Source organism: Hypomesus nipponensis, chromosome 28 (assembly GCF_054491055.1).
Source record: "Hypomesus nipponensis isolate SF chromosome 28, ASM5449105v1, whole genome shotgun sequence".
NCBI classification, from domain to species: domain Eukaryota; kingdom Metazoa; phylum Chordata; class Actinopteri; order Osmeriformes; family Osmeridae; genus Hypomesus; species Hypomesus nipponensis.
The window spans coordinates 4,587,622-4,599,798 of NC_140388.1; the positions used below are offsets into that span (position 1 = coordinate 4,587,622).

General features: G+C 39.8%; 1 protein-coding gene across 1 annotated transcript; it reads left to right on the forward strand.

Moving 5' to 3' along the window:
• The first annotated feature begins 1,390 nt into the window (after positions 1-1,390).
• On the forward strand, positions 1,391-3,565 carry LOC146219578 (uncharacterized). The gene is made up of 2 exons (XM_084695031.1): positions 1,391-2,419; positions 2,575-3,565. The coding sequence occupies exons 1-2, from the start codon at positions 1,554-1,556 to the stop codon at positions 2,612-2,614; spliced, it is 906 nt and encodes a 301-aa protein (XP_084551157.1). The 5' UTR covers positions 1,391-1,553; the 3' UTR covers positions 2,615-3,565.
• The last annotated feature ends 8,612 nt before the right edge of the window (positions 3,566-12,177 follow it).

Sequence of the window (12,177 nt, forward strand, 5' to 3'; positions counted from 1 at the left end):
ATCTACTGTGCCCCAGTAAAATCTAAAGTTTGAGTTTTAACAATTTACTTTATTAGTCAGTGCATTAATTTAGATTGATAATCCCGGAATAAATAAACGCAGTATCCCAATCAGCGCTTGTAAATGTAAAAAAATATATATATATATATATATATATATATATTAGGGCTGCACGATTATGGCCAAAATGATAATCACGATTATTTTGATCATTATTGAGATCACGATTAATTATCACGATTATTTGTTGATTTTAACCTAATCAAATTTTATTGTACCAATTCATTGTACCTGCATAATGGATGTGAATAAAACTCAAAATATATCATCAATAAAAAACAAATAGGCCTACATAGGGCTCGACATTAAGGCTTGTTCGCTTGTCCGGGACAAGTGGATTTTTTTGTAGGGCAAATGGAAGAGAAATGTAGTTGCCCCACTGGACAATTTAAAACTCACACAAAATAAAATGCCACGTTACTTCATGTTATGTTCCACTCATTACGTTTATTTTACCGATTTTAATTGACCGAATTCTGCATTAGCAAAACACAGATCTGTGTTCGCTCGAGTGGCTTAGTCCCAAGATCTCTACAGACCTTGCACCTAAATTAATGCTCAACAATTGAACGGGGGCTTATTACTTGAAAGAGGAATTGGAAAACTGTGCCTAGCTCAAGTAGGCTAATGGCTAGTAAAACATAACATTTCAGAATAATTTCAGTAAATCAAGCAGCGCAGTTAAATGTTATACAGCTAGCAAACTAACGTTAGCTAGCATCGCTAACGACATTGGCTAACTCAACTTCGATCTATCCTGTATTTGCAAGCTATCTAAACTCATACTGTATCTAAAATAAGGCTTTAGGGATTAGCGAAGGCAGGTCACAGGTAGGCTAGTTTTTTGTTTTATTTGTTAAGATAGTAGCCTTATGACCGACTGCTATCTGTTACAGAATTTTCCTTACTCTTGTCTGTAACCGTCTACATCTAGAAACTGAGCTGTATGGTGCAGGGAACAACTCTGACTGGCTCATGGAGGCAAGTGATCAGACTTTAGGTGTATTCGACTCCATGCAGCGCCGCAGCCGGCTACAGCATGCAGATTGGATTCGATTAATCGTGCAGCCCTAATATATATATACAAGTGGATATACAAATATCCACTGCAGCACGCACACAGAACTCCAGGTGTAGGACTCAGTCAGAATTGAGGTAGGCTAAGAAAACATTACAAAACTCAAGAAAGTGTCTAAATGATAGGCCTACCCATCATCTTATTTTGACTAACACATAAAAACAATATGACATGAAGCTCATGTATCGCATTGATGTCCCTGCCAAAGCTGAACTTGCGTCCCTGAACTATTGTATAGTGGGTTATGCAAAGGGCATTGTGCGGAGCAAGCTTGAAAGAAAAAAAAGGGATGTGAATAGGGGCCTGTGCCCCAGTAGTTTTATGTTTAACAACGCCCCTGTGAGGCATACCGTCTTCACTTCGCAACATAAGTATAAGTAGCCTACAAATTGGTAGTCAAGTCTTGGGCGCCACCATGCTCTCCAACTCCACCGTGCCTCTGTCGGTAACTTTCACCAGCCCGGAAGATTTCTTTATCTTTATTTTCCATATTTTATTCGCCACGAGTGCGGTGCTCCTGGCGGGTTCCGTGGTCATAGGTATATTCAGTACCAAATCCTTGCGACAACAGAACCGTTTCATCTTCATGCTGAACACAAGCATCAGCGACACATTCACTGGCTTTTCAGTTTACTATCTCGGTCTGTTTGACGTCCAAGAAGGTTACCCTTCTAGAAACGGAACATATTATATTTTGCCTTCATTTCTGGGAGTTAATGTTTTCACTTTTCTGTTTGCGCAGTTTGACCGCTATTTTGCTGTGTGCCATCCTTTCTTTTACAATCGCATCATCACTAGATCTTTTGTAATTGGAGTATGTGCATTTTGCTGGATAGAAACGTATTCTATTCTCACGGTACAAAACATGGTGCCAGTCTACATAGCGGCACAAATTAACGCATTTGCTGTCATGACTCTACAGATTATTGTTATTACAAAAGTGCTGATGACAATAAAGTTATATTTCGTTGCCAGAAACCAGTTGGGGCGCGAGGTGCCCAGCGAGGAGAGAGATAACAAGAAGGAATCACTGCGCATCATTGTGTTTGTTGTCATCTGTTTCCTAACATTGTGGTCTCCTTCTTTCGTTAACATCATTTTAAGACAGTTGACCAAAGGGGGGCTCAGGTTTAGGAACGAAGCCACTAATTTGTTCGCTATTATGGCACGTTTTAACGCAGTGGTTACACCAGCTCTTTACATCTGGGGCAGCCCGGCGCTGCGCGCGGCTGTGTGGAGAAACGTGTGGCGGAGTGTGTGTCCATGCAGGCGGAGAGAAAGGTAAGTACTCTTGCCATTAAGGGTTTGGGCTTTCGTTTGCAAATGCTATAGCCTACACATTTCACAAGCGACATCAGTGAGTAAATGACTCGTTTACTTTTATTGCTTGATCTGAAAGGTCAATGAACACTGACCCACCTCCTTTTGTTGTACAGGACTGTATTTGACCAGAACACAATGAACAAAGATGGATGAGGAATACTGCACAGAATATTAAAGTGTGTGTGGAGGGGGAGGGGGGGGGGTTAAAGGATTAAAGGTCACACTGGCTGATGATGCATTTACAAGTGTGTTCATTAATAGGCTATTTATTGTACGCTGAAGTGTTGAGATGGAGATGCTGAGGATGTCGATCAAATCTATACTTCTATTGCTTTTAGGCGCAATTTCTTCCTTTGCTATATAGGCCTTACGCCAAAAACAAAACGGACAACTACATTTATTGGAAAATAACATGCTTGAAGGCTAGGCTACTGTTTAGGCCACTGTCTATGAGGCTATGTCATTCGATTAATCATGCAAGATCGGTTTCATAAGGGTGGCTGAAAGACAAAGGCGTGGGTGACATCCCTTTCTGTATTAAGTGCAAGGCTTATCAACAACGTATGTACTAGCAGACTACATACTGTTTGTGAACAGTAGCAGCCGGCTTCGGCTTTGTCAGTTTCAAGTCATCACCAAATTACTGACTTTGTTCTATTAGTATTCGGGAACACGCACGTGGAAAGGAGAATAAACTTTAAACTGATGAGACTAAACGAATCAGACTTAATTAATTATAGCCATACATTTTTTGGGAGGTTAATTTCATTTTAAAATGACCTATTTTATGTTATTTATTTGAGTAATTAGTTTAATGATTTTAGCTTTGTATTGAGTTTGTTGGCCTATAACTGCTCACAAGTAATTTGTGGTAAAAAATAAATAAACTAAGTGTAATACTTTATTGACGACACGTCTTCAATCGTTTGTGCTCTCCGTTTGTCAGCAATTTGAACAAAAAACATACATTGCCCAGGGGTGCGTTTCCCGATAACGATGGATCGTAGCTGTTACGAGGGTTCTCTACGATGAAAATAACGATCCATCGTTATTTCTTACGTGCGTTTCCCGAACATGCTCATAAGAAGAACCATCGTACTTGTGTCTTAAATGCACTTAACAAGACGCTGTCCATTGTACTGAAATGTGAATCTTATGACGCAACTTGAAGACTTTCAAATTAAAACGTTAACCAAAATATTTAACGAATTACGGTACAAAATATTTTCTGTCGCTATAGAAAACTTTACATTTGTTGTAGGCTCCTTATTTGAGTACTTATCAATGTACATTGTATGATGCTACATGAAGGCAAAGACAATAAGGTGAACGTGCAAACTATGATGCATCTGTTTTACACCGGTGTTAAGACCCTGCAATCAGCGACACAGGATGCTAGTTACTAATAGGAGGTCTTGGAAATTAAGTGGGCTTGTCTCCAAATTGAGGTGAGGAAGCTCGAAGAAATGAAGTTCACAAGAGCCTCCATTTTTGTGCCTAGTCTTCTGCCCACTCAAAAAGGTAGTGTCAAATTTAGGTTACCTTATAGCCTAAGCATACAATGTTTATTTAAGGCTGAATTGTGTATTGTATCATATATTCAGTGTTGCCTGTCCAATCCTTTCATGTTTTTTCACCTTATTTACATTTAGCAGACGCTATTATCCAGAGCGGCTTACAGTACGTAAGACATTCCCCCCGAGGCAAGTAGGGTGAAGTGCCTTGTCCAAGGACTCAACGTCATTTGGCTCGGCCGGGAATCGTACTGGCGACCGTCAGATTACCAGCCCGATTCCCTCACCGTCCAGCCACCTGACTCCCCTCACCTTATCCATGTGAGGGGCAGGAGCAGGGAGAACAAACTCCCATAAAACAACTATTTCTCAAATTACTTGTTCCTTGGTTTTTAACTCTTCTTGGTACTACACTTTCCATAGGCAAATATATATATATAAGAGTCCTATATTTACTACTTGATTGAATCACAAGGTTAAAAACCATGCATGTAAATGGTATCACACATGGCATGTCCCAGCTAGCAGCCTAAATAATTCAATGTACAAATACAAGCATCTCAATCCAACATATTTACTGTCTTATTTTCTAGTGCTGACTATATCTACAATCTTGCATAGGCCAACAGCTTTCCAAGACCATGTTTGCAATCTCATAATTCTCACATATTGACCACAAATGACATTATGACAAATGACAAATACATAAGTAATGAATACCCATGAATCATTGTTTCTGACATGAATAATCAACTCTACCTTTATTGATGGTTGATCAATTATACTCATTATAAGTGTAAGATATGTCAGATGACATCATGATATCATGATGCTCCTGAACCACATAAAAGCAGACCTGTAGAGGCTAACAAGGAGGTCCTTTGCACTGACCCCTGCAACCCAACTACTGGAAGTGTTAAGGTTCTATGCCACTGGCAGTTTTCTGGAGGTTATTGGAGATGGACATGGGCTCTCAAGGCTTCAGTTTCAAGATCTGTGCAGGCTGTCACAACTGCATTACTGCCACATCCCAGACCACATCCAATCCCCCACAACCAGAGGGGACAAGTATGCGGTGCAGGACTTATACTACCTTCAATGGCTTTTATGATTTTTGTATTTGTAGTAGTTTTCACTCCCTCCTGGCCCCTTCACCCTGTGTGACTTCCCAGTCAACACTGTGGAGTCCTTCCATTTCCTTGGCGCCACCATCTCCCAACATCAGGCTCGGCTCTGCCACCAGCCTCTTCATCCACCGGGCTTGGCGTGCTACCAGCCCTATAATTCTAATATACATCTTCAATGTTCAATTGTTGTTGTGTTATTGTACTGGTAAAAGCGTTACGTTAATGCATTTCTAGTTACTATTCCACATTACAACAGCCATATTTCAATTTTATAGTATTTTGAATAAGAATGACATCGTTTTTTAGATACCTTCATTGCATGCGCCAAACCCAACAAATCAAATCATTTTGTGTAACCTAAATTTACTTGACAATAAAACGGATTCAGATTTGTTTTCGGCACTTAAACTTGTATGGCTTAACAAATATCCCAGTTCCATCATAACTGTTGTACAAAGAGAACCAAAATAATCTTATTTTCCATCGGAAGTAACTTTCAGCATGAGTTTAATGTAGTTTTCATGGTCGGCCTACATGTGTCTCTACTGAGTCTCTGTGCTACGATGCACTTAGCGATCTACGACTGGTCTGGAGCTCTCGTTAATCTACGACGATTTTCAAGTGCCTCTTTAGCTACGATGGTTTCGGGAAACGGCCCGTACAACTAAGATCCATCGTACGATGGACTCTACGATCAATTTAGGCTTACGATGCTTTCGGGAAACGCACCCCAGAACATTGAATAAAAGTTATTCAAGACTTCACCTTTACCACAAGAGTAGAAGGTGGAGGATTATGTGAGGGATATTTGTTTGTTTGTTGTATATTTGTTTGTTAATTAAATGTTGGTGTACTGTAATCCTGATTCTAGTAACTACTCCTTCTTCCTGAAAGATAACCAAGTATCTTGGTATCTACACAAAGCTAACATAATAAAACATAATAAAACAATCATTCAACTATATATTTTAACTGTACCAAGATGTCCAGAACAATATTTTAACAAACTTATGAACCATCCAGAGACCAGTTCACACTTTTGGTAAGTGTGAAGGAAAGAGGTTGAGTTGAGCTTCCCCCAATTAACTTCTGACTTCAGACAGGTCCTATAACAACACAAAACAATTAAGTTTGGCAATCCTCAGGCAGCAACAAGAGCAAGAACATTTAAACATAAACCTCTAAAATATATTTTTTATTAAGTAGATGATTTGTATTTTAAAAAAAACTGAACACATTGTAAAATATATAGAACATTGCACATTAATATTGGCCTATATACTTTGATAATTAACAAGATATATATTGCCCCATGTTTGAAATGACAGTGGTAAAGTAGGGATTGCGCTGCATTGATTTCTCAAAACGTCATTTTTACGTTATGGGCAACAATTTGAATTTTACAATGACTGAAGTAGACCAAATTACATTTACATGTATTCATTTGGCAGACGCTTTTATCCAAAGCACTTCCAAGAGAGAGCTTTACAAAGTGTATAGGTCACTGATACTAACAACATACAAGCCCCAAAACATTGCGAGTTGCCAAAACATGAAGCACATATTGTGAATGTCGCGGGTCATAAGGTGTAAATGTAGTCATTGGGGGAGGGAGTGCTGGGTTGGATAATTGTCACCAGGTGCTGACTCCGGAGGGGGGCGTGGTCGCTCGGCACACAAGCCCAGAAAAGAAGGCCGCCGCATGAAGAAAGAGAACAGGTGTTGAATCACCCGATGCATGACTCTCTGGATTGGCACCCCTTCGCGGGAGTGCGCGCGATTCAAAGAGTGAAGGATTTCGTCTTGATATTGCATCCAAAAGAAGGGGAGACAGAAGTCTCACATTATACCGTCTTTGTTGTTGAATTCAAGAGAAGGATGTCTGTTATCTGTGTAAATATCAGATGCTATTTTCAACACAAAATCCTTAAAATTGTTCATTCAAACGGTATACGCGAACCAACATTCTTGCTTCACGACATCGCATTCTGAGGAAATACACCCCCCCCCCAGTATGATCATGATTATTGCTACACAAAATGTATTTAGTGTTGCAGGTTCACATGTATTTCACATGGCATGGCTCTTCATACTAATGTATAGGTTCAAAGGCATGCGTTTTTAATGCAGTTAGCCTGTGCGCAGGGTGGGTTACTCAGACAGGTCGAAAACAACAGGCTTCTTATCCAGAATCAGCTGTCCTGAAAAGGGACCAAAGGTTCACATGCCTAGCCTACAAAAGACAAGTACTAAAAACAATGTATCAACCATGTATCAACATCAAAAGAACCATCGAATCCTTTTTTAAGATAGGAAATATTATTCTTATTGTTTAAGTCAATGAAATAAATGAAAAAATAAAACATAATAATCCCTCACCTACCATGGACTATTCTGTTTTCAGACCTGTCCACCCTATACATACACATGTATTGGTATTCAATTTATGCTATTAAATGTACATAATGCTGGCGTAGAAGGATCGAAACGTATGTGGGGGGAGAGCATTTCATGGCAGGTTTTCAATGGGATGTAAGTGTAATGCACCCCCTGTTAACCCAGACTAGGACAGTGTGACATGCCTGAAACTTACTGTGCTTACTCATACTAGTGCCCTCAGTGTACAGTAAGAATCATTTGATGCTGGGATATACAGAACTGCCTTGACATAAAGAAATACTTTGTGAAGATGTACCTCAATAAACATTAGTAACAAAGAAAATAACACGAAAAAGGAGTCACGTATTTATCATACACTAGATTGTATTGGTTATGCATATAACTACAATAGGACAGTGGTCGTCCTGTCAGCTCATTTGTACTGTTTCCCAAAATCAAAATACCTACCAGAAGGTAATATGGGACTGCAACTGCATTGCAAATAATAAAAGGTTTATATTATTTAATTTTATTCAATATATTTAATTTTATAGTGTCTGTTATTCACAGTGTGTGCATTGCACAATATGGGGCTAGTATGAGTAACCACAGTAAGTTTCAGGCATGTGACACTTTCCTAGTCAGGGTTATGCAGGGGGTGCATTAAGCCTGTCATAAGATGCACCACCCCTCTATTGTCTGTTCTGTATATCCCAGCATCAAATGATTCTTACTGTACACTGAGGGCACTAGTATGAGTAAGCACAGTAAGTTTCAGGCATGTGACACTTTCCTAGTCAGGGTTAGCGGGGGGTGCATTTCGTGACAAGAAGGAATGAAACAAGCCTGGTGTGAGATGCACCCCCCCTCTATTGTCTGTTCTGTATATCCCAGCATCAAATGATTCTTACTGTACACTGAGGGCACTAGTATGAGTAACCACAGTAAGTTTCAGGCATGTCATACTGCCTAGTCAGGGTTAACAGGGGGTGCATTGCACTTACATCTAATGGGAAACCTGTCATGAAATGCTCTCCCACCGCATACGTTTCTATCCTTCTATGCCAGCATTTTGTACATTTAATCGCATAAATTGAATACCAATACATGTGTATGTATGGGGTGGACAGGTCTGAAAACAGAATAGTCCATGGTAGGTGAGGGATTATTATGTTTTATTTTTTCATTTATTTCATTGACTTAAACAATAAGAATAATATTTCCTATCTTAAAAAAGGATTTGATGGTTCTTTTGATGTTGATACATGGTTGATACATTGTTTTTAGTACTTGTCTTTTGTAGGCTAGGCATGTGAACCTTTGGTCCCTTTTCAGGACAGCTGATTCTGGATCAGAAGGCTGTTGTTTTCGACCTGTCTGAGTAACCCACCCTGCGCACAGGCTAACTGCATTAAAATCGCATGCCTTTGAAGCTATACATTAGTATGAAGAGCCATGCCATCTGAAATACTTTGAACCTAATCAATAATCATGATCATACTGGGGGGGGTGCATTTCCTCAGAATGCGATGTCGTGGAGCAAGAATGTTGGTTCGCGTATACCGTTTGAATGACGAATTTTAAGGATTTTGTATTGAAAATAGCATCTGATATTTACACAGATAACAGACATCCTTCTCTTGAATTCAACAACAAAGACGGTATAATGTGAGACTTCTGTCTCCCCTTCTTTTGGATGCAATATCAAGACGAAATCCTTCACTCTTTGAGTCGCGCGCGCTCCCGCGAGGGGGTGCCAATCCAGAGAGTCATGCATCGGGTGATACAAGGACTCTACAACACCTGTTGCAACGAAAACCGCCGGACGAAGGGACTTACCATCACTTTCAACGCTGAAATGCTGGCTGGCAGCCACTCGCTATCCATACAGTGAATGTGTAGTGTCAAGTCATAATCTAGCGATTGATTTGCAGAGATTTCGAGTAGTATAATAAAAGGTTACACATGTTAACGTTTATGTCTGATGCATCTTTTTTTCCAGCCAGAACAAGACCCGTTCTATAGAGTGCGGGTGGCATTTAATCTTTCACTCGGCCTAAAAAAAGTGTGGAAAAAGATAACCTATTGTGTGCTGTAGATAAGATCATGTCAGATCTAGAATGTGTATCGGATTTTTGCTTAAGGTGTGTAAAAGTTGTATTTTGTCTGCACATTTGCCATGACATTATACGAACTACAACAGTGATTTAAGAGAACTACAGCTCTGAATGAACCTGTCTGACACGCCCCCGAGCGTGGTGCACTGTGGGAAGGCCAGCGGTGCTGAGCGGTAAAAAAAAAAGCCGTTGTGTGAACGCACAGTTACGGCATAGGGAGTGCAGGGAGTGCAGCTGCACTAGGGCCCGTGGCGAAAGGGGGCCCGTCCTCGATCTCAAGTGAGAACTCTACCTGAAGAACTGACCGGGCCCCTCGCTCCGCGTAAATCACAGAAAGGTTAACATATGATCCTGTCCGATCAATTCGCAAACAGTTCTCAATTATGGTGTCAGTTATTCTCACCTGTCCAATAAACATTTTAACAATAGTCAGTCTTAACAACAGCAAACAATTCATTTTGCCTCATTTGCCTTTTGCTGAATGAAACAAATCTCGTTTTTATTAAGTAATATTGTCTGTGTAATATGTTGTCAAAGATACAATAGCCCACACACACGTTGTGATCGTTTGCCATCCTGTTGTGTTGCATTGCGTTGCATGTTGAACTAGAGAGGGTACAATTTCTGGGGAAATTGTAGGGTGTGCTTGCTTGCTTCAGTTGCAGGTGGGTCCATTTTCCCTTCTAGTGATATTTTCAAGCATTTAGCCTACTTATATTGCATAATTCATTAAGAACACCCTTTGAAACAAGCTACTGTAACAACGTTGTCACTGGCAGTATTTCAGATGGAATTGCGATTCAAATAGTACCATCTGCTAACTGAAAAAAAGCCCCCCAAAACGTAAATAAGTTCGACATTTCAGCCTGACGTCACAACAACAAATATCTTACTTCCGGGTGGATAACGTCGATCTTGGCTAGCGATAGTTAACCTTAACAACCCATTGAAGCCAACAGGATTTTCCATGTCATTTAACCACGAACACGTTTTATGATTTATGATTATAACACGTTTCATGATTATGCTTGTGAACTGAAGAACGAGACGTTCCTGATGTCGTTGCTGTTGATATTGTTAGCGAATAACGGTATATTTTAACGGTGTATCAAACTTGTATACAGTGACTGAGATCGCTAGCTACTGCTGTAGCTACAGTATCCAACTTAACGATAAAAGATTTTCTGGACTGCGTGAGCTTTCTAGCTATCTGTCTGGACACAATAATTTTCCTTTGGGGGTTAATTAAGTACCTATCTATCTTATTGACTATGGAAACTTTATCATTGTAATTATGAGCAGTTTTGAGGATTTGTGGATCGATGAGCAAGCAGAGTTGACAGTAAAGGTAAATGTTGGATAAAGCAAACATTAAGATTTCTTATCAGTTAAATACTGAGTGTTTCATATAGTAGGTATATATAGCATATATATATATATATATATAAATGTTTTCATATAGTTCAAGTTCAAGTCTTTTATTGTCCGATGCACATTCTTAAGACAACGCAAGCACCTGGCATTATGTACTTACTGTAAATGCTGTGTTTACTGTGTGTGTACTGTACAAATTACTGTAAATAATGAAATATTTGTATTTTGCTTTCATGGCCATTTTATAATAGTGTTTGGCCTAGCAACATTTTAGCTGCTTTCTCCCCTTGAGGAATGAAGGCATGACCAGTGTGGCACCACATTTAGCCAGTTCTTCAACAATCAAAAAAACCATGTCTGCCATAACCTGATCTCCTGAATTGATGTAAGTCAGACTGTGCACTGATCTCCTTGTCTGATATTCTTCCTCCCCACATCTTGGAAACAAATGATATTGAGCCATAGGGCTTGATACATATTAGAGCCTTGAGTGTGTTATGATGTTTGTAGTTTGACCTGAGGTCCAGGCACTAGGCTTGAAATTGAATGGCCTGTAAATGAAAAACTCCAGCCAGATCAAGCCCCTGTGTGTGGTTTGTTTATTTACATCAACTGGAATAGTAACTCTCACGCTAGCAAGCTTGCACGATATGCTACCCAACAATATGCTACCCAACAGCAACCCAACAAAAACGTTTTATAAATGATCTGTGAGGAAATGTCTTCCTTAAATCCGGTCATGAGTGGTTGGTTGCCAGCCTGTCCATTGCTACCGTTAGCTGCAGCGAGACCGCCCGGTAAACGTAGACTAGGCTATTATAGCTGGATCTGTGCTAACGTTATCCACAGGTTCCGTTGGGTCGATTGCGATTTAACCGTGGCAAAGCGGAAAAAGCCTTATGCTTTACATGCCTGTGTACATTTGACATTACAACCCCAAACACAACAAGATTTCGGCATGACGTTAATCTTTTCGATCTAATCTTTTAAATGAACTACTATGCTATGCTACCATACTAACTGCTGTTGACAGGATGACAGTTATCCACCCGGAAGTGTCTTGGCAACCTTTGTTTACAAACATTCTGATTAATTTAGGGGGACATGGCTAATTCAAAAGCAGTTTGCTAGAGGCAAGCTAGATGTCGTTGCTATCCACACCAGTGATTGTTTGAAAGCACATTAAATTAGAACGTTTCTTTTGT

Coding starts and splice junctions, on each gene's coding strand:
- LOC146219578 (XM_084695031.1), top strand. CDS start 1,554: ATGCTCTCCAACTCCACCGTGCCTCTGTCGGTAACTTTCACCAGCCCG. Junction 2,420..2,574: donor CCATGCAGGCGGAGAGAAAG/GTAAGTACTCTT, acceptor TTTGTTGTACAG/GACTGTATTTGACCAGAACA.